The sequence below is a fragment of the Monomorium pharaonis genome, chromosome 5 (genome assembly GCF_013373865.1).
Source record: "Monomorium pharaonis isolate MP-MQ-018 chromosome 5, ASM1337386v2, whole genome shotgun sequence".
Lineage (NCBI taxonomy): Eukaryota > Metazoa > Arthropoda > Insecta > Hymenoptera > Formicidae > Monomorium > Monomorium pharaonis.
The window spans coordinates 20601908-20623831 of record NC_050471.1 but is presented as its reverse complement, the minus strand read 5'-3'; the positions used below and the strand labels follow the sequence as shown (position 1 = coordinate 20623831).

Sequence of the window (21924 nt, the reverse complement as noted above, 5' to 3'; positions counted from 1 at the left end):
CGCGTGCGCGCGCGCGTGTGTATATGTTCGTTTCTTTTCGTGTTCAACTGAATTGTGTGCAATTGAACGGTGTGCAACTGAACGGTGTGCAAGTGAACGGTGTGCAACTAAATGGTGTGCAAATGAACGGTGTCTCAAAGCACCGTGTCCAAATGAACGGTGTGCAAATAAACGGTGCGCAAAATATCATGTCCAAAAACACCGTGTGCAAATGCACCGTGTGTGTGCGTGCGTGTGCGTGTCTGTGTGCGTGCGTGCGTGCGTGCGTGCGTGTGTGTGTGTATGCAAACCATTCTCTGCATGGGTTTGTGACTTTCCACGCAAAACTTTGTGATGTACAACTTTGGTGTACAACTTTGCGGTGTACAAGTTTGCGGTGTACAACTTTGCGGTGTACAATTTTGCGGTGTACAAATTTTACGTGTCCAATTGCACAGTGTACATTTTTATCGTGTCTAAATTGTAATTTGTCCAGAATTTATTTTTTCTGTGTACAAAATTCCTGTGTCGAAATGAACCGTGTCCATTTGAAACGTGTACATTATTTTGTGTCCATTTGCACAGTGTCCAATTGTATTGTGTCGAAATAAAGCCACTCGAACCGAAAATATGCCATCTGGTGTGGGTGCCTTGTAGGATTTGAAGGTCTTGATAGCCCATTCTACCCTCTTAGGTTGTATGATTTTTGCGGCCAGATTCTAGGCTTTAAGTCTTTTGAGTCTTGGTACCGCTTGTTTTTTCGTGGAGACATCTCCGAATTCCGGGAAACTTTCCACAAGGTGATTCAGTCTCCTCGCACGATTTTATATAGGTGCCGTCAGGAATTTTTAAACAGCTCCAGCCGGTAACCTTTTTAATACTAAGGATTTTATGCAGTCTGGCTGCCTCTGGCGTGCCTTCTACACTTTTACAGAAGCTTCTCCAGCTAATCGTTTTTGCTTTCGCGATTTCTTTTTTATAGAGTCGTTGGGATTCTTTGTATGAGTCCCACGCCTCTATGTTTATAACCCTTCTGGGTTTAAAATCTGAAGAATCGCCTAGTTTCTGCTCTGAGCTTGTTGAACTCTGCGCTTCATCATGGTCTAAACTTTAGTCCTCTTTTGCTTAAGTTTGCAGTTGAGTTCGGAGGAGCCCCTTATCGCCTCGCTTACAAATGACGCTTCCAAATCCAACTCTTCTATATTATGAAATCATTTTGGGGTTCTTCGAAGATGTTTCTCTAGGTCCGCTTTGAAAGTATCCCAATTTGTGTGTCTGGGATTTCTGACCCAGATTGTTTTCGTGTCGATTCCTCCTAGGGTGTAATGGATCTGTCTGTGATCCGACTCTGAGGGCTCACTTGAGACCCTCCAATCTTTCACCAGATCCATCAGCTCCCCGAAACTTATTGTGATGTCGATTTTCTCCTATTTTCTTGAGTCCTTAAAGGTAGATTCTTTGCCCCTGTTGAAGATATGTAGTCCGCTGCCTGTTACAAATTCGAGAAGGCTTTCGCCCCTTGAGTTGTTATCTGTGCTGCCCCATACCAAATGGTGGGAGTTAGCATCTCAGGAGCAGCTCCAGTCCTCTTTCCTTTGCAAAGGCAACGAGTCGCTTTACCTTGCCCTGCGGTGGTGGCTCAACCGAATCGTAGGGCAAGGCATATAAACAAATCCCACGACAAGGTCCAGGTCCCCCATTCTGTTTTTTTGACGTTTAACAATATGGATATAAGATCCTCATTGCTGAACTTTGTTAAGAGAGAAGCCTTGATTCCGTTTACGATAATGCAGGTTTTCAGTTTCTTCCTGTTGGAATAATAGATTTCACAACTGCTTAGTTTTCTAATTCCGTCCCTACAAAGCCATGGTTTTTGTAGATAGTGCAATACTTATTTTTTGTTACTTTTTTGTATTTCCCCTTGTCTCTAGCCCTTCGAGCGCTTCATTGTAAGTTTCTTTAGTTTTGTTTTTAGTTTCCATTTTGGTCCCACGGGTGCCGCGGTGAAGCGTTCTCACCCGGACAAAGCCGCAAATTTTTCTTCAAAAAAAAAAAAAAAAAAAAAAAATTTTTTTTTTTAATAAATAGCATAGTTAGATAAAGGTATTTATACTGTAAAACTTTTGTATGAAACATTTTTTTATATTTTGTTTAGTTTGCTAGATATATCGAGAAAACGCAAAAATGTCTCAACTTTGAAGAGTAGTTTCACCCCTTCAAACCGTAAATAAGCACCAACTACAAATTTCAAAATTCATGTATTTACCCCCTCTACATTTATGCCAAGTTTCATTAAAATCAGAATTTTCGAGTTCGCGAGGTTCCCTTGTATTGTAAGATAAATCATAAAGTACTTTTATAAGTATGCTTTTCAAAGCTTAGAATGTGTACTTTATGATGGTACTATATTTTAGTAAAAATAAAAGTTAGTTGGTTAATAATAGTAAATTTTTTTTTCACTTGGTACAAAGACAAAATAAGCGTTATTATAAACATCTATAATTAATCAAAAAAGTTTTTTTGCAATTCAAACACTTAGAGGTTGTACATAAAGATCTACTTTTGTAAAATATACCTTAATTAGAATTTTTTTAAATTATAACACATTTAACAAAAATTTCATAAATATGACATGAAATTAATTTTTGGCAGCGTAATATATGATTTCCATGTATTTTTTGCCGTACAATTAAATGGCGCTATTAGTTTTTCTTAAAAAGTCGATTTTTATCATGTGTTTAAACAAATTTGTTATAAACAAATAAAAAAAATTTTTTACGCCTAAAATGTTCTTTTGACTTAAAGTGAAAGTTTCGATAGTATAAATTTTCCGATTTTATAAATGTTTATAAATGTGTATAAAAAATTATACAGTATGTTTGTTGTTATATTTATTAATAACATTAAACTATAATTACCTTATACGATTACGAAAAATATTTTACAATTTAATTATTTTACAATTTAATATTGTCAAGAAAACAATTTTCATTCTTGCAACCGCCATTCTATTTCCGCCATTTTAAATTTTGAAAAAATAATATCAAATTTGTTTTTAACTATCCCAAAAACATAAAGATACATATTTTCAGCGCTGAATTTTAATAACTTTTCGAGATATTGAAATATTTACGTAAAATTATGAAAAAACACTTTTTTCAAAATTTTTGAAAAATTTTAATAAATTGTACATTTTTAAGATATAGACTTTGATTCTAATATATTAATTAGAAGATAACGCAAAAGATTTTATTTAAATTCATGCTATTTTTAATTATTCCGCAGATTTTGATATTTTCTGTCGAAAGGCACCCCACTATTTCTATTAGAAGCAACGTCAATGGCCGTGAAAATTTTAAGTTTAAAATATCAATATTTTGTATATAGTAGCAAAAATATCAAAAATATTTATTGTTGCAGTCTGTACTGCAACCGCGCAAGCAACGTTGTCAAAAGACATATCTTTCGAAACGTCTCAAAATTTATTGAGATCACGGAAGTCCCGAAAAACTTCCGTGAGCTTGTAAAACAGCCCGGAAACAATTCCATAACATTACAACAATAAACCGCGAACTAATGACATTTTGATGTTGAAATGCTTAGCTTCGCGGAAGCCGCGCAACGCACTCAGTCACTGACCTCCTAAAATTACCCTACAATCAGCCGATATAAGCGCGATATAAACGCAATGGCCGAGAGCGGAAATTACAATATGTGTCAAGGCTAACAGTAGCTTATTGCGAGGAAGCGAGAAAAAGTCATCCGATCCGCAACAGGCTGATGTAAGAAACACGATGTAAGCAACAAGCAATACAACTCAAGAATTAAGGGATTATGTGCAGTCAGAAGGCCGGAAAAAAGCGATTCTTTGAGAATTTTGGAGGAAAACTGAATTGATTTATTATTACAAAAGTTTTTGCACCTAAAAAAGTAACTCTTAAATAATACCTTCTAATTTTTTGTTGAAAAACAATAAGTATTGTGTGAAAAACTATAAGTCATGAAGTTACAACTCCGTAAAGAAAAGTGAAAAGAAAGTCGTTTTGCGGTGACCATTCTAGCTCCTCCTAGGCTTATCTGAATCAAAAAATCAAAATAATTTTGTTAGTTGATGAATATATCTTGTGCTTAATCAAAGAATTTTATAAGATAGAATTTTAAATTTTTTGTAAGAGTGTGTGTTTAAAGTTAAAATGTCGATTTTCGTTTAAAAATCGTAATTATTTTTATCTGCCAAATTGGTTGGAATTGAAAAAAATTAAAAACCCACGATCAAGCACTAGTTATTATCATCTAAAACAAGTATACAAAATTTTACTTGGATTGGTGCAAGATTTTGAGTATTCATGGTCACTAACTTGAAAAATCCTGTTTCAAGAAAAACACGTTTAAAGTTTCAAGTACTTGTAAAACATAGATAAACATTTTTTTTGAACTTACACGTCAGTCATCTATTCCAGGGCCATAAAGTAAATCCTCAGCTGCAATTGCAATGTCCAGGATATTGATTTGCTGTTGTGCACGGAAAGTTCTTGCCTCACGAGTGCATTGTTGCGCTTTCTTCTCGACTAGGCTTACGCGCGATTCATCTTCCTCCCAGCATAATCGATGAGCATTTCGGTCGAGGGTCATTCCCATAGTATTCAAAATCGATAGTAAAAATGTTCCTTCATTAAAAGTACAGACGACGATATATGTAACAGTTTCCACTATAGAGATGCGCCACTAGGAGAACTATTTTCGGGCTGATCTTCTATTTAAGCTGATTACAAATCTCATTGTTGTTTTAAATAAAGCTGCCGACACATTTCTCTAATAAGACATTTTTAGAAATCAAAATAAATTGGTTTCATGGCTTTTTCCTGGGTACGCGCGCGCGAAAGCGGGAATGGGCGGAAACTCTTAAGTCTGTATTTCTGCGAATTTTCTCCCCATCAATTTAAAATTTTAAGAGAACAATTTTAAAATGTTCTACTTAAAAAAAATACTTTTCAGAAAATCGATATTTTTAGGATTACTGATTGCACATAACCCATTAAATCTTAACCAAGTGGACTTTTTTCTTTAAAAACTATCTTACCTTGAGTTGTTCCGCCCTCTTTGGTTCCAACCTGGCTGGCGTACCCACCTATCTTATTTTGAGGAAAATTCTACGTCAGTGACAGACGAAAGAAGTATACAACAATGTAAAACAAATTTCAGCTCTTGCGACATGGCGCATTGTACAAGAGTATTATAAAACTATTATAACAAACAATATATTAGTTAATAAGTATAAAATAAAAGTATAACCACATAACATTCGAAAGAATTTTCAATGGGATTTAGACTTGCAACACTCGCAAGTCGTTCATAACCCTGAACAAATACACTTTTCACGTTAAATGCATGTACGCATTACATCAAACATTAAGTTCAATTACATCATTTCAAAGTCATATTCAAGCTTTTCAAGTTACACTAAAACAAAAGGATTAATACTCGAAATATTTTTTTTAAAGCGACAGACGTTCAATAGACGTCTGTTCGAGACTATAACAATTATTTTAAAGTTTTGACATTGTCCTTTTATTTGCTCTGTTTTATCCGCGAGTAGTGAGGGCTCCTGACAGCCATCGAGCTTCTGATAGTTCATTTCTTCGATGCACCGAGTCGCGCGGCGCTGTCACTAGCTCCTCACACGCGCGATTTTCGTTTGCTATCAGCACCGGTAACTATGCATCTCGGTCGCTATGCAAATAAACATGCCCAAAAAAGGGCACGTCCAAATCCATGCCCAAATAAGTCTCGATATCGGTTCCCTACCGCCCCTTTTCTAGCCTCCGATCGTAATTGTTTTACGATGCATAATTCTTCAATCTCTCGCAGCCCGGCACCGAAATCAGATCGTCCAACAGATCTCTCCCGTCTTCCGCCGATCCTAGCTGCGGGGATTCACTTCCGCTCTTCCCTATCACTCGCGCCGTGTTAGTGCGAGTGCATTATTAATTAATCCGCTCCGACCACGCAATTCTTAATTTTAATATCCGCGTGAATGTTGTAAGTGTGTTACGTCCGTGCGCAGGTGACCGTATCTTTCCCGCGAACGTCCTCTGCCTCGCGCACAAGATCTCCTTCGGATCGCGCGCAAGATTTCCGGATTCGCGAGGACCTCGATCTCGAGGCTCTGCAAGATTTCCGCGTCGATTAGGCAGCGCAATATCAGGGCGTATCAAGATATCCGACACAGTGTAAAAGATACGGTTTGCCCCTCGCTTCGAGCGTTCGTTTGTGGAATAAATAATTCAGTGTGAGTGATATTTACGCTTTCTCCTTATTCCTATCACCTCCCGTGAACCTCCGCATTCCTGCCCACTCACTTCGCGTCTCTATCGGGACGGATCCCGGCAATTCTCCCCGTGCGATCGCGTTTACTCTACGCACGCGCGAACAACGTCCATTAGAGGTTTCGTTTCTATGTGGGTCTTGATCCAATTATTGTTGTACCCACTACATTACGTTATAAATATGGTTAAAAAATCATCGTTTCCGAATAAAAAAGCGTTACATCAGAAACCGTTTGAAAAGGGCATTAACTTGGAAGCCGGTTGAAAAGGGCGTTAACTCAAATTCCGGTTGAAAAAGGTTTTAATTCGCCAGCTAAAATTTGTCGCTTCAATTTAAGTTGACAGCACTGCCAACAAACTTTGATTTTTTACTATCGCATGTTTTGTTTACGTTTTGACACTGCAGTGACCTTACAGACTACTCTCCTGTGACAGAAGTTCTCAGAAATTTTTCTCAATTTATATAATAAAACAATATTAGTACACTATTTCGACCGTGATATATTAAATATATCAATGAGTTATACATCGCCTAACGGTCTACATCGGATCTTACTTCTATCTACAATATTTGGTACAGTTTTTTTGTTTCTTTACCAAAATATAAATTTTATTATATAAAACATATCAATGAGTTGTAAATCGCCTAATAACGGTCTACATCGGATCTTAGTGATGGATATAATTCTTTTTTATTAAATTTAATTTTCTTAGCTTTATTTTAAACTGCGCGCCAACAGGATTTGTCAGACTTAAGACACAGTAACTAAGCTAAATTTCGATGCTCAAGGGGGGATTGTAAGATGTGCTTGAGCATCGAAATTTAGCTTAGTTATTGTGTCTTAAGTCTGACAAATCCTGTTGGCGCGCAGTTTAAAATAAAGCTAAGAAAATTAAATTTAATAAAAAAGAATTATATCCATCACTAAGATCCGATGTAGACCGTTATTAGGCGATTTACAACTGATTGATATGTTTTATATAATAAAATTTATATTTTGGTAAATTTGAAACAAAAAAAATGTACCAAATATTGTAGACAAAAGTACTGTAATATTTGATAAATTTTTTATTTCTAATTTATTTTAAATTGTAAATTTAAAAGTATAAATTTCATTTTATAAATAGCAAATTTTTAAGAACAAATACTAATTTATCAATTGATTTAAAGAACGCAATGTAATAATCAATATAAACATTGTTTAAAAAATACTTTTTGTTTTGATAAATTTTTATTTTATATTTTTATATAAGTAGCTATAAAGGAAAAATTTTTAAGTAAAGAAGCATTTGGGTGCATTGATGACTATAAATATATTAGATATTGCGTCTGTCAAAACTAAATATTCTTGTAACATTGTACAGTTTGTACTTGTTACAATTAAGTAATATTAATTTAGTAGTATTATATAAAAAAGTTATCTTTTCAGCGAGCTGCTACGTGCAACTGAATGTTTGACTTGCGATTCGTATGGGTTATAAAATTAACGCTATACTTAGGTAACTTGACATTTAGAAAAATGTACTCAGATTAAAGAAGGCGTGAGATATCTCTACTTATATATGCATACTTATATAATTTTTATTTCAATATGTTTAAATCAAGTACTAAAACAATTTCGGCAGTGCTGCCAACTTAAGTTGAAGCGAAAAGTTTTAGCAGGCGAATTAAAACCAATCGGCTTAACGAGTTAACGCCATTTTCAACCGGCTTTCGAGTTAACGCCCTTTTCAACCGGCTTCCGAGTTAACGCCCTTTTCAAATGAATTCTGAGGTAACGCCCTTTTATTTGAAAGCGACAAAATGGTAAGCGTACTTTATATGGAAAAATCAAATATACATATTACTGTGATAGATAGCCGTGTGTGTGTGTGTGTGTGTGTGTGTGTGTGTGTGTGCGCGCGCGCACGCGCGCGTGCGTGTAATATGTATGTAATAGGTATATATGTATATATATAATATGTATATACATACATGTTATGTACATATCATATATGTACAAAGTAAACAATATTTTATCTTTATACGCTAGTAATTTTAATAAAAGCTTCATAATTTCAAAATAAATAATCCCTGGTGTATAGAATTATAACATTTTAAAAAGGTTTCGAGATAAGCTACAAGAATCTGCAATAAAAAATAAAAGGTTCCGTTTAAAAAAACTTAAAGTGACTCTGCCTTGTCCTTGGCAACGTCCAAGGTTAAAATTTAGTATCAGTAAATGAATCCCTTTACATCCTACATTTTTGTTTAAAATATTTTTTTTGAAAATGCTTTCCAAAAGAAATATTTCCATGCAACCTTTAAAATGTGACACTCTGTATACTAGATACAGCTATTAAATCAGAGGAGTCGTGCACATTTGGCAACATAACAGTAGCTAAAGGACAACGTATTGAAGACGGCTGCTCTAAGATATGTATCTGTGAGACTGGCGGTAACTTAAAGTGTCAACCCAGATGCCCACCGAATGAAATTATAACAAATCTGCATGATCGCTGCGTCGTTTTGGCTGATCCCGGGTATGAATTTTAATAGAAATTAGCTTGAAAATTTAGCCGCAAATTCATGTAAGGTACCTGCATCCAATTAAGCTCCCCCCATTTTTAAATACATAGTTACAAATTTCACAGATAACGTCAATATATCGCTTAAGAAGTCGATACGATGGATTTATGCCAGTTAACTGGTTAATATCTGCTTTCTATGACTTGTAATCAATTTTATTCAAATTGTGTTCCTCTGAATCTAAAATTTCAGAGGTAAGTTTTTATATTGTATAAATATCACGTAACAATTATAAACATTCGTAATTCATATTATTGTAGCTTTTTATTTCTGCTTTTTAACACTATATATTTACTTTACTTTTTTTTATTACAACATCTTGTTTATAATTTAAAAAATTCTTTTCTTTGTGAAACCATTATGGCCAGAGACACTATTAGAAACACAATATAGCTTATTAACCCATTACCGCCCAACCGTCCAGTTTTGCACACTTGCGTATCTTAGCCACATTTCTCGAGAAAAAAAATCCCATAAATACATTTCTAATGGTAAGAAAGGTTGCTTTTTTCATTTTTAATATTAGTTTTAATGCACAATCTCCGAAAAAATCTATATGGCGGTTCTAATAATGGTGGAAGTGAATCGACTGTTTTCTCAATATTGCAATCGTAATTTTTGTTGACAGAAATTTTTTGAGTCTAAAAAACTACAAGATGACGTCATGAAACATTTTTTACATTTTCACTCCTGTTCACCCTCACCTATAATCCTTTTGTGATAAAAATCTGAAAAATGTTTCATGATGTCATCTTGTAGTTTTTAAGGAGTTAAGACTTTCTATGGAATTTTTGTCGTTTTTTTTTTTTCGGTATATCAATGAGGGTTGGGAAAGAGGGAGGTAAAATGGAGAAAAAGTTGAATTTATTATTAGCAGGCACAGACTGAGTTTCCGTCATAGAAAATTTTCTTACATATAATAGATCAGAAATAACATTTTTATCTTAGTACTTGTTTTTTCAACGTACTTGTTTAGCTTCTTGAATGTGATTCTTGATACAATCATTGTAAAAGTGAATTTGAAAGTACTCGCAATTTTTTTTTACTCTAAAAAACTACAAAATGACGTGTCATGAAACATTTTTTACATTTTCACACTTTTTCACCCCCCACTCCTAATCTTTTTGTGATTCCACTCCCAAACAAAGGATGAAGATGGAATTTGAATTGAAATCCGAAACGAGCATTTTCGAAAACCTCGAGAATAAAAACGGAACAATTTTGTTATTTTTCCGGTACTATACTTATTTAGAAGATGGAGGTTGAAGTATCGGAAAAAAACAAAATTATCCCGTTTCCATTCTCTCGAGGTTTTCGGAAATGCTCGTTTCGGATTTGAATTCGAATTCCATCATCATCCTTTATTTGGGAGTGGAATCACCAAAGGATTAAGGGTGGGGGTAAAGAGGGGTGAAAATGTAAAAAATGTTTCATGACGTCATCTTGTAGTTTTTTAGACTAAAAAAATATTTTGTAAACAAGAATTACGATTGCAATATTGAGAAAACAGTCGATTTACTTTCACCTTTATTGGAGCCGTCTGATTGATTTTTCCAGGGATTGTGCCTTAAAACTAATGTCAGAAATAGAAAGAGCAACCCTTTTTACTATTAGAAATGTATTTATAGGATTTTTTGTCGTGAGGTGTAACCAAGATACGCAAATATCCAAAAATGGACGGTTGGGCGGTAGTGGATTAATATGCGAAAGTTATGATTCTTTATTTAGCGTTTAACTTTCGATTAGTATTTTTTGTTTTTTTTCCAATAAGAGCTTTTTGACAGGTAAAAGTTAAGATAACGCCTCTCGTAATAAATAAACACAGTTTTATAGCTGTATGTGTGATTGTTTTATAAGTATGTTAATAAATGCTTAATTAAACATGTTGATCATTTATTTACAAAAATATTTACAAAAAAGAGAAAAATACATAGTTGGGCTATATTGGGTACATATCGTCGCTTCCGAATAAAAAGACGTTAACTTGAAAACCGATTGGAATAGACGTCAACTAATAAGCCGGTTGAAAAAGGCGTTAACTCAGGCGCTCAAGTTTTTTGCTTCAATTTAAGTTGGCAGAGCACTGTCGAAATAAAGGGATCCTAAAATCGTCTGTTTTACCGACATTTTTTATTTTAACTAATTTTTTAATTGGCTTTATAGAATCGCGAAACTCTTTTACAGAATTAAAGTACGCACCAAAATCTAATGAAATACGATTGATTTCGTAAGAAACGAAAAAGTAATTCATTTTTGGTACGTACAACTGTCATTTGAGGACAATATTTGCTTAGTATACAAAATTTGCGATATATATGTACAAAATAGAATCGTAGAACTTCTTTAGGGATAACATATACGATTAAAAAATTAAAAGTCTAGAAAAAAGATTAGTTTTAATAAATTTTTATAACTGCAAATTTTTTCATATTTCAGGTTAGAAAAAGAGCACGCTGAAAAACATTTTGTTTATTCTCGATATAAAATCCATTTCATATAATGATATTAATACGTGTACTTTAATTCTGAAAAAGAATTTCCGAATCTATAAAAAATATGTAGTCACGAATGACTACAATATCGACCCTGATCAAGTTTGATGGGCACTTTAGGATCCCCAATAACGAAAAATTAATATGTACATACAGGTAGAGCACCAAAATTATTTCGACAGTGCTGCCAACTAAAATAATGCAAAAAATTTGAGCGTCCGAATTAATGCCTTTTTCAACCGATTTCCCAGTTAACACCTTTTCCAACCGGCTTTCAAGTTAACGCACTTTTCAATCGGGTTCCGAATTAACGCTTTTTTAAATTGGCTTCCAAGTTAACGCCCTTTTATTCAGAAGTGACGATATGTAATCAACATGGCTCAAGTGCTACCTTTTTTTAAAATCTTTACTACATTTATATAAATAACACAGGCACAAAAAAAAAAGTGGTTGGTCCGGCGGACTAGACTAGTCAATCCTTATGTATTTCGACTCGCTGAATCCGAATCTAAGGTCAGAATTGCAAAGTTAGCTCGCATTTTCTAACATCAAAAAAAATTTTTTTTTAAATATTGGTCCGGTGGGCCAGACTAGTCAATCCTTATGTATTTTGACCCGCTGAATCCAAATCCAAGGTCAGAATTGCAAAGTTAGCTCGCATTTCCTAACCTAAAAAAAATTTTTTTTGAGGTTAGGAAAAAATGCTAACTTTGCAATTCTGACCTTAGATTCGGATTCAGCGGGTCAAAATACATAAGGATTGACTAGTTTAGTCCGCCGGACCAACCACTTTTTTTTGTGTGTGCCTGTGTAATTGAAAATATTTTATATATTTTTTGTGTCAGAAATGTTTTTATTTTAAATTTGACCCTTATTTTTCAATTTCGTATTCTTAAAAAAATTAGAAATATGTCCAAATCTTAAATAGACCATATTGGATACAGATACCTTAATTTATAATATAAAGTAAAAAATTACATAAAGTAAACCTAATCATTTTAGAGATAAGAAATGCTGCACGGTAACACTCTGCGACGTTACTTTGGGCGATCATGAGATCAAATTGGAGAATTCAACCGATTTGAGTGCACATTTAATAGACGTCAAGGTACTGAACTCGACGGCGATTAAATTAAAATTAATTGCAAAGAATCCTCAAGAAGTTACCGTAGAAATTTCGCACAACAATCATGTATGGAGACAACTGAATCCCGATAAAGGTAGATGAAACTTATTGATAGAAAAATTTATTGAAATCGTATAAGTATGAAAAGTAATTAAATGGATAATTTCGAATTGCAAATCGACTTAAAATTTCACGCTTTATGACCGCTTTTATCATTATACCATTTAAGCCTCTTTATATACATATAATATACAGGATGATTCAGAACAACTTAAGTGTTCCTTAAAAAACGTATTCTTTAATTAATTCTAAGACGATTGTCTATCTACGAAAATTTTTTTTGAAATCTACTTATTGAATTATAAAAATATAGTTAGCGAATTACGAGATGAGTACAGGAGATGGGCAGGGGCGGCACAACTTACCGTCCGACGTGGGCGATTATGTAAATACGTAGTAGTTACGTTTCATACTGCGATAAACTACACGCAATATTACACATGGTCCTCTTTTGCACGACGCACATACGCACATACGCACGCACGTACGCACGCACGTACGCACGCTTATTCGCTCACTCACACATACTCACACACTCTCTCACTTGCTCGCTCGCTCATTCACTCACTCATCTTAAAATAAAGGTTAAATAGCTTCATAGTATTTGACAAATAACATACAACTTGACAAATTTAATTTTGAGAAAGTGTTTTGAAGCTTTTTACTGCCGATTGTTGTGTCGCACATTGAACTCAAATGATACAAGAACGCGCGCTACGGCATCGAAACTGCTTACCGAAAGAAAGATAGATAAAATTTATTTATAGAGCGCTCTAGGACAAGTGCCCTCAAGCGCTGCACCACAAACTAAGATATATAATATATAAAGAAATCAGCATTAACTAATTAACTAATCAATGCACAACAATAATAATGACAACAACAATTAATATCAGCGCTTCAACATCATATAACAATATAAGATAAAACAATCTAGGTCTTGTACATAATGTTTGTACTAGACAGAGAGAGAGAGAGAGAGAGAGAGAGAGAGAGAGAGAGAGAGAGAGAGAGAGAGAGAGAGAGAGAGAGAGAGAGAGAGAAAATTAAGCTAGCTATCCTTGTTTTGTAGATATTGTACAAGGGGATTTGAACATGCACAGTGCACCTCGAAAAGGAAAAAGAGCCCACTTGATCTCTACTGGTTCAACTCCCCCCCCCTCTCTCTCTCCCCCTCCCTCAACTATTAAGGTGCAAACTGGTGAAAACCCTGATATTTCCGTACTTAAATTACTGTTGTCTAGTTTATCATTACTTAATGATAAACTAGATAACTTAATGATACTTAATGATGAACTAGTTACAAAGCTCATTAACTGTGCTATCAGATTTATCTTTGACCCCAAACGTGACGTTTACATTATCCCGTATCGTCACCGACTTGGATGGCTATCGGTTAAAAATCGCCAGCTCTATTTCCTTGGTTTGTGGTATACATGTTTCGCATTTGTCAGAGTAATGCTGTTCCTTACCTCAGTGAACTGTTTGTTGAGAACGATTCCGCCATTTATTCTTCGACCCGCCTACCGTCTTCCGCTTGTTTTCAAATTCCGCTTCATCGTACTGTCTCTTTCTAAAATTCTTTTCATTTCTCTGGTATCTACTTTTAGCACACTCTTCCCCCTACTATTACTTATGAGTCTTCTTTCAAGCAGCGGTTATTCGATCATTTGCTAACATGCAAACGTACTAGTACATTTTAATTACTCCATCTTCCTACTAATTTCAAGTGCTGTTAAGTATCATTTCTTACTTTTAGTTCTAGTTTTATTTATGTTTATTATTACTCTTTATTATACTTCTATTGTAAATTCTATTCCAGATCTCATCTATTACTAGTCTAGTGTGTTCTGTTTAGTATCTAGTCATTCCTGTAATGTTAAGTTAGCATTTTTATTGTACTCTCGTGTGTTAGATTAATTATTCATTTTCCTGTTTTTGTTTTAATTTAGTTGTCTTGTTCTTATTTTGTCTTTTGCCCCATAGTTATCTAGGACATTAATAAACATATATATTAGTCTCTCTCTCTCTCTCTGTGCTGCGAGATAGACATGTTGAAGATCGCTCCGCGAATGCAGTGCATTTAAAGTGATCAAGAAGTGAAAGAAAATTATAAAAGGGTGTCGTGGCTGTAAGAATACACGTAAGGACCAAATAGGACCAAAGTTCTCTAACGAAAGTGTGTGGATCTATTGGAAAATCAGTGTATTTTCCATGCGGGTCATACATATCGCGACAGGTAAACATTGATAGTGACGTGTATTTTAATTACAGTTACGTGCGTGAGTGGGCGTCCGTATCGATAGAATCGGCGTCAGCCGATACCTACCAATATGGACAATAAATATAGATGTGCTGCATGTAAAAAGGCAATAAAAAGTCAGGTCGTGACATGTAAGTCATGTGTTAAACTTCTTTTTCATCCAGGATGTGCAAGTAAACATAAAGTGTACGACAGAAATCGAGAATATGCGTCATGTCCTGGCCCATATGAGAAGTTTACAGTTGACAGTAAAAAAAATATGAATGTGAAAAAAACACCAATACAGACGGGAAATGGAAGAGAAAGACTAAGTTCTACAGGATCGACAGGAAGTGGCGGAAGCAGAGCGATAGATGTCGACGTGGGCATGGATACGAAAATTGATTGGCTAGTAAAAACCATGAAAAAGATGAAAGATGAAATAACATGCAAACGAGAAATAAAAATGCTGATTAAGGAGACAGTGCAAGAGGAAACAAAGCTATTAAACAGGAAATGGAAGACTTATGAAAAGTAATACAAGGAGAAATGCAGGCGTCAGCAGAAAATATGCGCGGCAGTTACAGTGAGCCTACGAAGAAAAAGAAGGAAAACATCATAATCATTAAACCGAAGATTCAGCAAGAAAGTGAGAGCACTAAAAAAATAATAAAAGGAAAGGTTGATATTAAAAATATGCCAATGGGGATAACAAAGATACAAAAAGGAAGAGAAGGAACAGTAATTCTAGGCTGTGAGACCGGGGAAGAAATAAGTAAATTAAAAGATGTAGTCTAAGCTAGATGACAATTATAATATTACAGAATCACTACAAAAAAAGCCGAAAATAAAAATTGTTAATATTAGCGAAGAAGAAATAAAGTTGGAGGACGATGAACTAATAGATACAATCAAGAAACAGAATAATATTGGTGAATCTCGTATAAGCATAGTTAAAAAAATCCCGATAAGAAAAAATATGGATGATAGTCAGCCTAAAAGGAAAGGAAAAGAAGGTAGATCTATAATAATTGAAGTAGATAAAGTAACACATGAATTAATGTTTAAAAAAGAAAAGTTGAATATAGGCTGGAGAAAATGTCCTGTGTTCAAAGGACTGTCCCGATTGCGCACATAAACAATTGGACACAGTAGTATTTCCCGATTGGACACAGACCCGATTGGACACGGACTTGATTGGACACGGACTCAATTGGACACAGACCCGATTGGACACAGACCCGATTGGACACAGACCCGATTGCACACGGACCCGATTGCACACCGACCCGATTGCACACGGACCCGATTGCGCACCGACCCGTTTGCACACGAAAGCGATTGCGCACCGACTCGATTGCACACGATCCGTTTGCACACGGACCCGATTGCACACGGACCCGATTGCGCACCGACCCGTTTGCACACGGACCCGATTGCACACGGACCCGATTGCGCACCGACCCGTTTGCACACGGACCCGATTGCGCACCGACCCGATTACACACGACCCGATTGCACACGACCCGTTTGCACACGGACCCAATTGGACACAGATTCGATTGGACACAGACCCGATTGGACACGGACTTGATTGGACACAGTCTCGATTGCACACCGTCCCGATCGGACACAGTCCCGATTGGACACGGACTCGATTGAACACAGACCCAATTGGACACAACCCGATTGGACACGGACCCGATTGCACACCGACCCGTTTGCACACGGACCCGATTGCGCACCGACCCGATTGCACACGATACGATTGCGCACCGACCCGATTGCACACGGACCCGATTGCGCACCGACCCGTTTGCACACGGACCCGATTGCACACGATACGATTCCGCATTTCAGATAGTACATGGGTTAGCGACTTGGACGGGGTAAGTGCGGGAGGGGGGCGAGGCCCCCCTTGAACCCCTCCCGTGTGTGTGTGTGTGTGTGTGTGTGTGTGTGTGTGTGTGTGTGTGTGTGTGTGTGTGTGTGTGTGTGTGTGTGTGTGTGTGTGTGTGTGTGTGTGTGTGTGTGTGTGTGTGTGTGCACAAAGCGTTTTCTGCACCACATAGGTTTGCCACTATAAAATATGTACAAGAAAGAAAAATATTATAATAAATATTTTGTACGTATTTTTATGTCTGAGTTTGCCAAGTATAAAATAATTATGATAAATATTTATGAAAATATTAAAAATAAATATTTATGCTATTATACAAAAATACAAAAATATTTCGAGCTTATATACCATGAATATTTTTTAGTACATTTTAAAAATATATTTTATATATTGTTAATAATAATTTTTAAATAATTTATGAAAACGATTATATAATTTAAAAAATGTTTTTTAAAAATAAATTCGTAAAATATTTATAAAAATTTATTCTAAATTTTCTGTGCTATCCACAGGTTGTTTTTGCATTATTCTGCGATGCGGAATCGTATCGTGTGCAAACGGGTCGGTGCGCAATCGGGTCGGTGTGCAATCGGGTCCGTGTGCAATCGGGTCGGTGTGCAATCGGGTCCGTATGCAATCGGGTCTGTGTACAATTGGGTCTGTGTCCAATTGAGTCCGTGTCCAATCGGGTCCGTGTCCAATCGGGTCTGTGTCCAATCGGGAAATACTACTGTGTCCAATCGCTTATGTGCGCAATCGGGCCTAACTCTAAGATAACGGATCATGCGTGAATAAAAGTCGTGATAAATACCAACAAGATTATAAGTAAATATAAAGAATTCAGGATTATAATAGATATAACGCGGATAAATTTGTTAAGCTAGTGGAAAGTAACCTAGAAAAAGGATATGATTTAGATATTAATGAAAAACTAAGGAAATTAATCAATAACTGATATTTCGGCACCTAAGAAAATTTTTAGAATACCACAAATATGGGAAGGAAAAAAATGGTATTCGAAGGAAATAGAAGAGTTGGCGACTAAAAAAGATGAGGCATATAGAAAAGCACTGTACGATAGCACGGAACAAAACTGGCAACAATTTAAAATTGAAAGAAATGCAGTAGTTAATTTAATTAGAACAAAGAAAACAAATACTATAAAAGCATGATTGATCATAATAGTAACAATCCCACAACTATGTGGAAAACACTAAAAGAAATTATTAGAGAAGGACCAATAAGCGCGAAAGAAAATATAGATTTTAAGATATTAGACAATAATATAGAGTGCGGTATAGATCATAAATTTAACTTATATTATATACAGGGTATTAAAGACATAATAAAATCTACAGATAGGAATCATACAACGAGCACAAACAAAAAAACTATTTATTGCGTTGAAAAGAATGGAGAGTTGGAAAAATTTGAGTTAATTACGACAGAATAGTTAAAAGTAATCACTAGGGAATGACCAAAAAAAAGATACACAAGAAGAAATAACTAGCGATATATTAAAAACGGTGTTGTGTGTCATAGGAGAAGAATATTGTAATATAATAAATAAGTAATTGAGTGAGGGTTGTTTTTTAAAAGAGTGGAAAACATCCACGATAATTCCAATACCAAAAGTAGAAAAACTTAAGAGGGCAAGTGATTATAGGCCTATTAATAAACTACCAATATATGAAAAGGTATTAAAGATAATAGTTAAAAAACAAATTGATGTTTACCTAGAAAGTAATAATATTATAACGGAACATCAGTCGGGCTTTAGAAAAAATTATTCGGGTGAAATAGCAATTCAAACAGTTATAGATGAATGGAAATTGACTATTAGTGAGAGACAAATAGTAGGAGTTATTTTTGTAGATCTTAAACGGGCATTCAAGAAAATTGGTAGAGGAAGATTACACAGGCACACAAAAAAAAGTGGTTGGTCCGGCAGACTAGACTAACCAATCCTTATGTATTTCGATCCGCTGAATCCGAATCCAAGCTCAGAATTGCAAAGTTAGCTCGCATTTCCTAACTTCAAAAAAATTTATTTTTTAATGTTGATCTGGCGGACCAGACTGGTCAATCCTTATGTATTTTGATCCGCTGAATCCGAATCCAAGCTCAGATTTGCAAAGTTAGCTCGCATTTCTTAACTTCAAAAAAAATTTATTTTTTAATGTTGATCTGGCGGACCAGACTGGTCAATCCTTATGTATTTTGATCCGCTGAATCCAAATTCAATGTCAGAATTGGTGCATTGGCTCATTTTTTCCTAACCTAAAAAAAATTTTTTTAAATTTTGGTCCGAAAGACCAGAATAGTCTTTTTTTATTATATACAACTCATTTATTCTCGGTTTGGATTAATGAACAAACTGAAACCTGGATGTTACAAGTCTAATGAATGGAGGCTATTCATCGATTCTTCTAAAAGAGCTTGAAAGCAGTGTTGCTGCACAATACTAATGTATATGCCTCCATTCCCGTAACGCACTCGATGATAAAAGAAGAGTACACAAACCTGAAAACAGTTCTTGAAAAAATTAAATACACAGAACATAGGTGGAAAATTTGTGGAGATCTAAAAATTCTCACCATATTATTGGGTCAACAATCAGGTTACACAAAAACCCATGCTTTCTATGTGAATGGGATAGTAGAGATCGAACGAACCATTACATAAGAAAAGAATAGCCGACAAGGACGTCTCTGCAACCTGGGTCTAAAAATATCATAAATAAACTGTTAGTTGAGCCTTCAAAAGTTCTTTTTTCATCTCTCCATATCAAATTAAGACTCATGAAACAATGGGTGAAAGCTCTGAATAAAAATGGTAAATGCTACCAGTATTTACAAGAAAAATTTTTCAACACCTCTGATGCAAAATTGCGGGAAGAAATTTTTGATGGACCTCAAATACATAAAGTGTTGAGAGACGACAATTTTGTCACCAAAATAAATAAAAACGAGAGAGCAGCATGGCTGAGTTTCAAAGGTGTCACAGAAAATTTTCTAGGAAAGCACAAAAGTCAAGATTACAGAGAAAGGGTGGCGGAAATGATGAAGAACTATAGTAAACTAGGTTGCCTAATGAATCTTAAATTGCATTTCTTAGATTCTCATATCGACTACTTCCCAGAAATCTAGGTGAAGAACAGGGAGAAAGATTTCATCAGGATATCAAGGAGATGGAGTATCGATATCAAGGCAAGTGGAATGTGAATATGGCTGATTTCTGCTGGACGCTCAAACGTGATGTCTCTGTGAAAGGGAAGAAACGTAAAAGAAAGCCATTGCACCTTCGAGAATAAAAGAGTTAGATATAATAGAAAAAGGGAGTGAATTTTCTACGCTATTCATTCACAGAAGCTCAAACTTGTCATATGTATTGAATTTTCCTCGGGTAATGTGGTTACGCAAGCCTGCACACTCTGGAATATACATTTGTGACCCAAACTGTTTTTACAAAGTGTTTTTGAGGTTAGAAAAAAATGAGCCAATTCAGCAATTCTGACCTTGAATTTGGATTTAGCGGGTCAAAATACATAATAATAGACTAGTCTGGTCCGGACCAACATTAAAAAAAAATTTTTTTTGAGGTTAGGAAAAGCAAGCTAACTTTGCAATTCTGACCTTGGATTCGAATTCAGCGGGTCAAAATACATAAGGATTGACTAGTTTAGTGCGCCGGACCAACCACTTTTTTTGTGTTTGCCTGTGTTATTAGAGAAATTATATGAGTACAGTATTACAGGACTACCGTTCTAAAATGGTTTAGGTCGTACTTAAAAGAATGCAACAAGTTCAGTTTAATGATGCATGGTCTAAGATACTGACTACGGAATACGGAGTGCCACAGGATTCGGTATTGGGCCCATTGTTGTTTATACTATATATAAATGATATTGTTAATGTTTGCTCGGAGATGTGCAGTATAAAAATGTTTGCGGATGATACCTTAATATATGTAACAGGTGAGAGTGCAGAGGTAGAGAGAAAATTGAACATTGCATTTAACGAAGTGGAGGAATGGATGAATACTAATAAACTGAAGATGAATGCGGGGAAAATGAAGTATATGTTAGTTAGAAGTATAAGAAAAGAATTGAGAGGCAAGACTATTGTCAGGTGTTTGAATGGAAATGAGATTGAGCGCGTAGAAATAGTAAAGTACTTAGGTATAGTTATTGATGCTAAACTTAGATTCAGTAATCACTGCGATTACATGCTAAAGAAAATAGGGAAGATAAGTTTTGTTAAATAGAATAGAGAACTATATCTATATCTAGGGAACTACAGCTTACACTAGATGTACGATATAGAAGACAATTATAGCACCTCACTTTAAGTATTGTGCGACGCTACTAATTGATATGGGAGATACACAGCTAAGTAGGCTTCAAAAGCGCAAAATAGAGCTATGAGAGTCATATTTGCAATGTGAAGAATACAGACGTACCAAAGTTACATGTATGCTCCAAACGCTGCAATTTATGACCATAAGACAAAGACTGTACTACAATATGTGCATATTTATTTTTAAAATCTTAAATAATATGATGCCGGAGCAATTTAGTAATAGACCTAGAATAGTACGGGAAGAACGCAAAACTAGGCAGACAGGGGACATTGCTATTGAATTTCGCAAAACAAGAAGCGCGCAAAAAAGTCTATTTTATGAGAGTGTGTTTAATGTATATTGCATTACCACCCGAAATTAAACATTGTGATCGTTTAAAAATGTTTAAACGAATGTTGAAAGAGTTTGTCATAAATAATGTAGCATGAGATTGTATATGTATGTATTGAAAATAGCTTAGAAAGCTAATAAAAGATCAATCAATCAATTAATCCCTCCCCATTCCCTTCTCCCTCCCTCTTCTTTCCTTCTCCCCCCCCCCTCTCTCATTCTCTCATTCTCTACATGTGAGTATTGCAAGTCGTCTGTCATATCGCTCTATCTCGTAGTGAACAATTTACTGCTTTCTTCTGCCTGCGTGCATTTTGTTGCAGGTATTTGCAAGTGCTCGTATTGCTTGTTATCTTATAGTAATAGCACTGCGTGATTTCTATCATTGCCTCTATATCTTGATGACAAGTTTTCTGTTGAAATCTAACCTGTCTCTTGGAGTTGGCTCAGATCTATCGACGGCTGGGTCTGCGCATGCGTTTCGCCTTGATCATGTTTCTATGAAGCGTGATGTTTTCGATTTTCTGTTATTTCTGGC

General features: G+C 35.3%; 1 protein-coding gene across 1 annotated transcript in view; it reads left to right on the top strand.

Annotated features, from left to right (window-relative positions):
• Positions 1–21924, top strand: part of LOC105834699 (putative epidermal cell surface receptor) — a 215931-nt gene that overhangs the window by 57866 nt on the left and 136141 nt on the right. Inside the window, exons 4-5 of the mRNA XM_036286688.1 lie at positions 8636–8828; positions 12369–12586. Of these exons, the coding sequence (XP_036142581.1) occupies positions 8636–8828; positions 12369–12586 (411 nt within the window). The remainder of the gene's footprint in view (positions 1–8635; positions 8829–12368; positions 12587–21924) is intronic.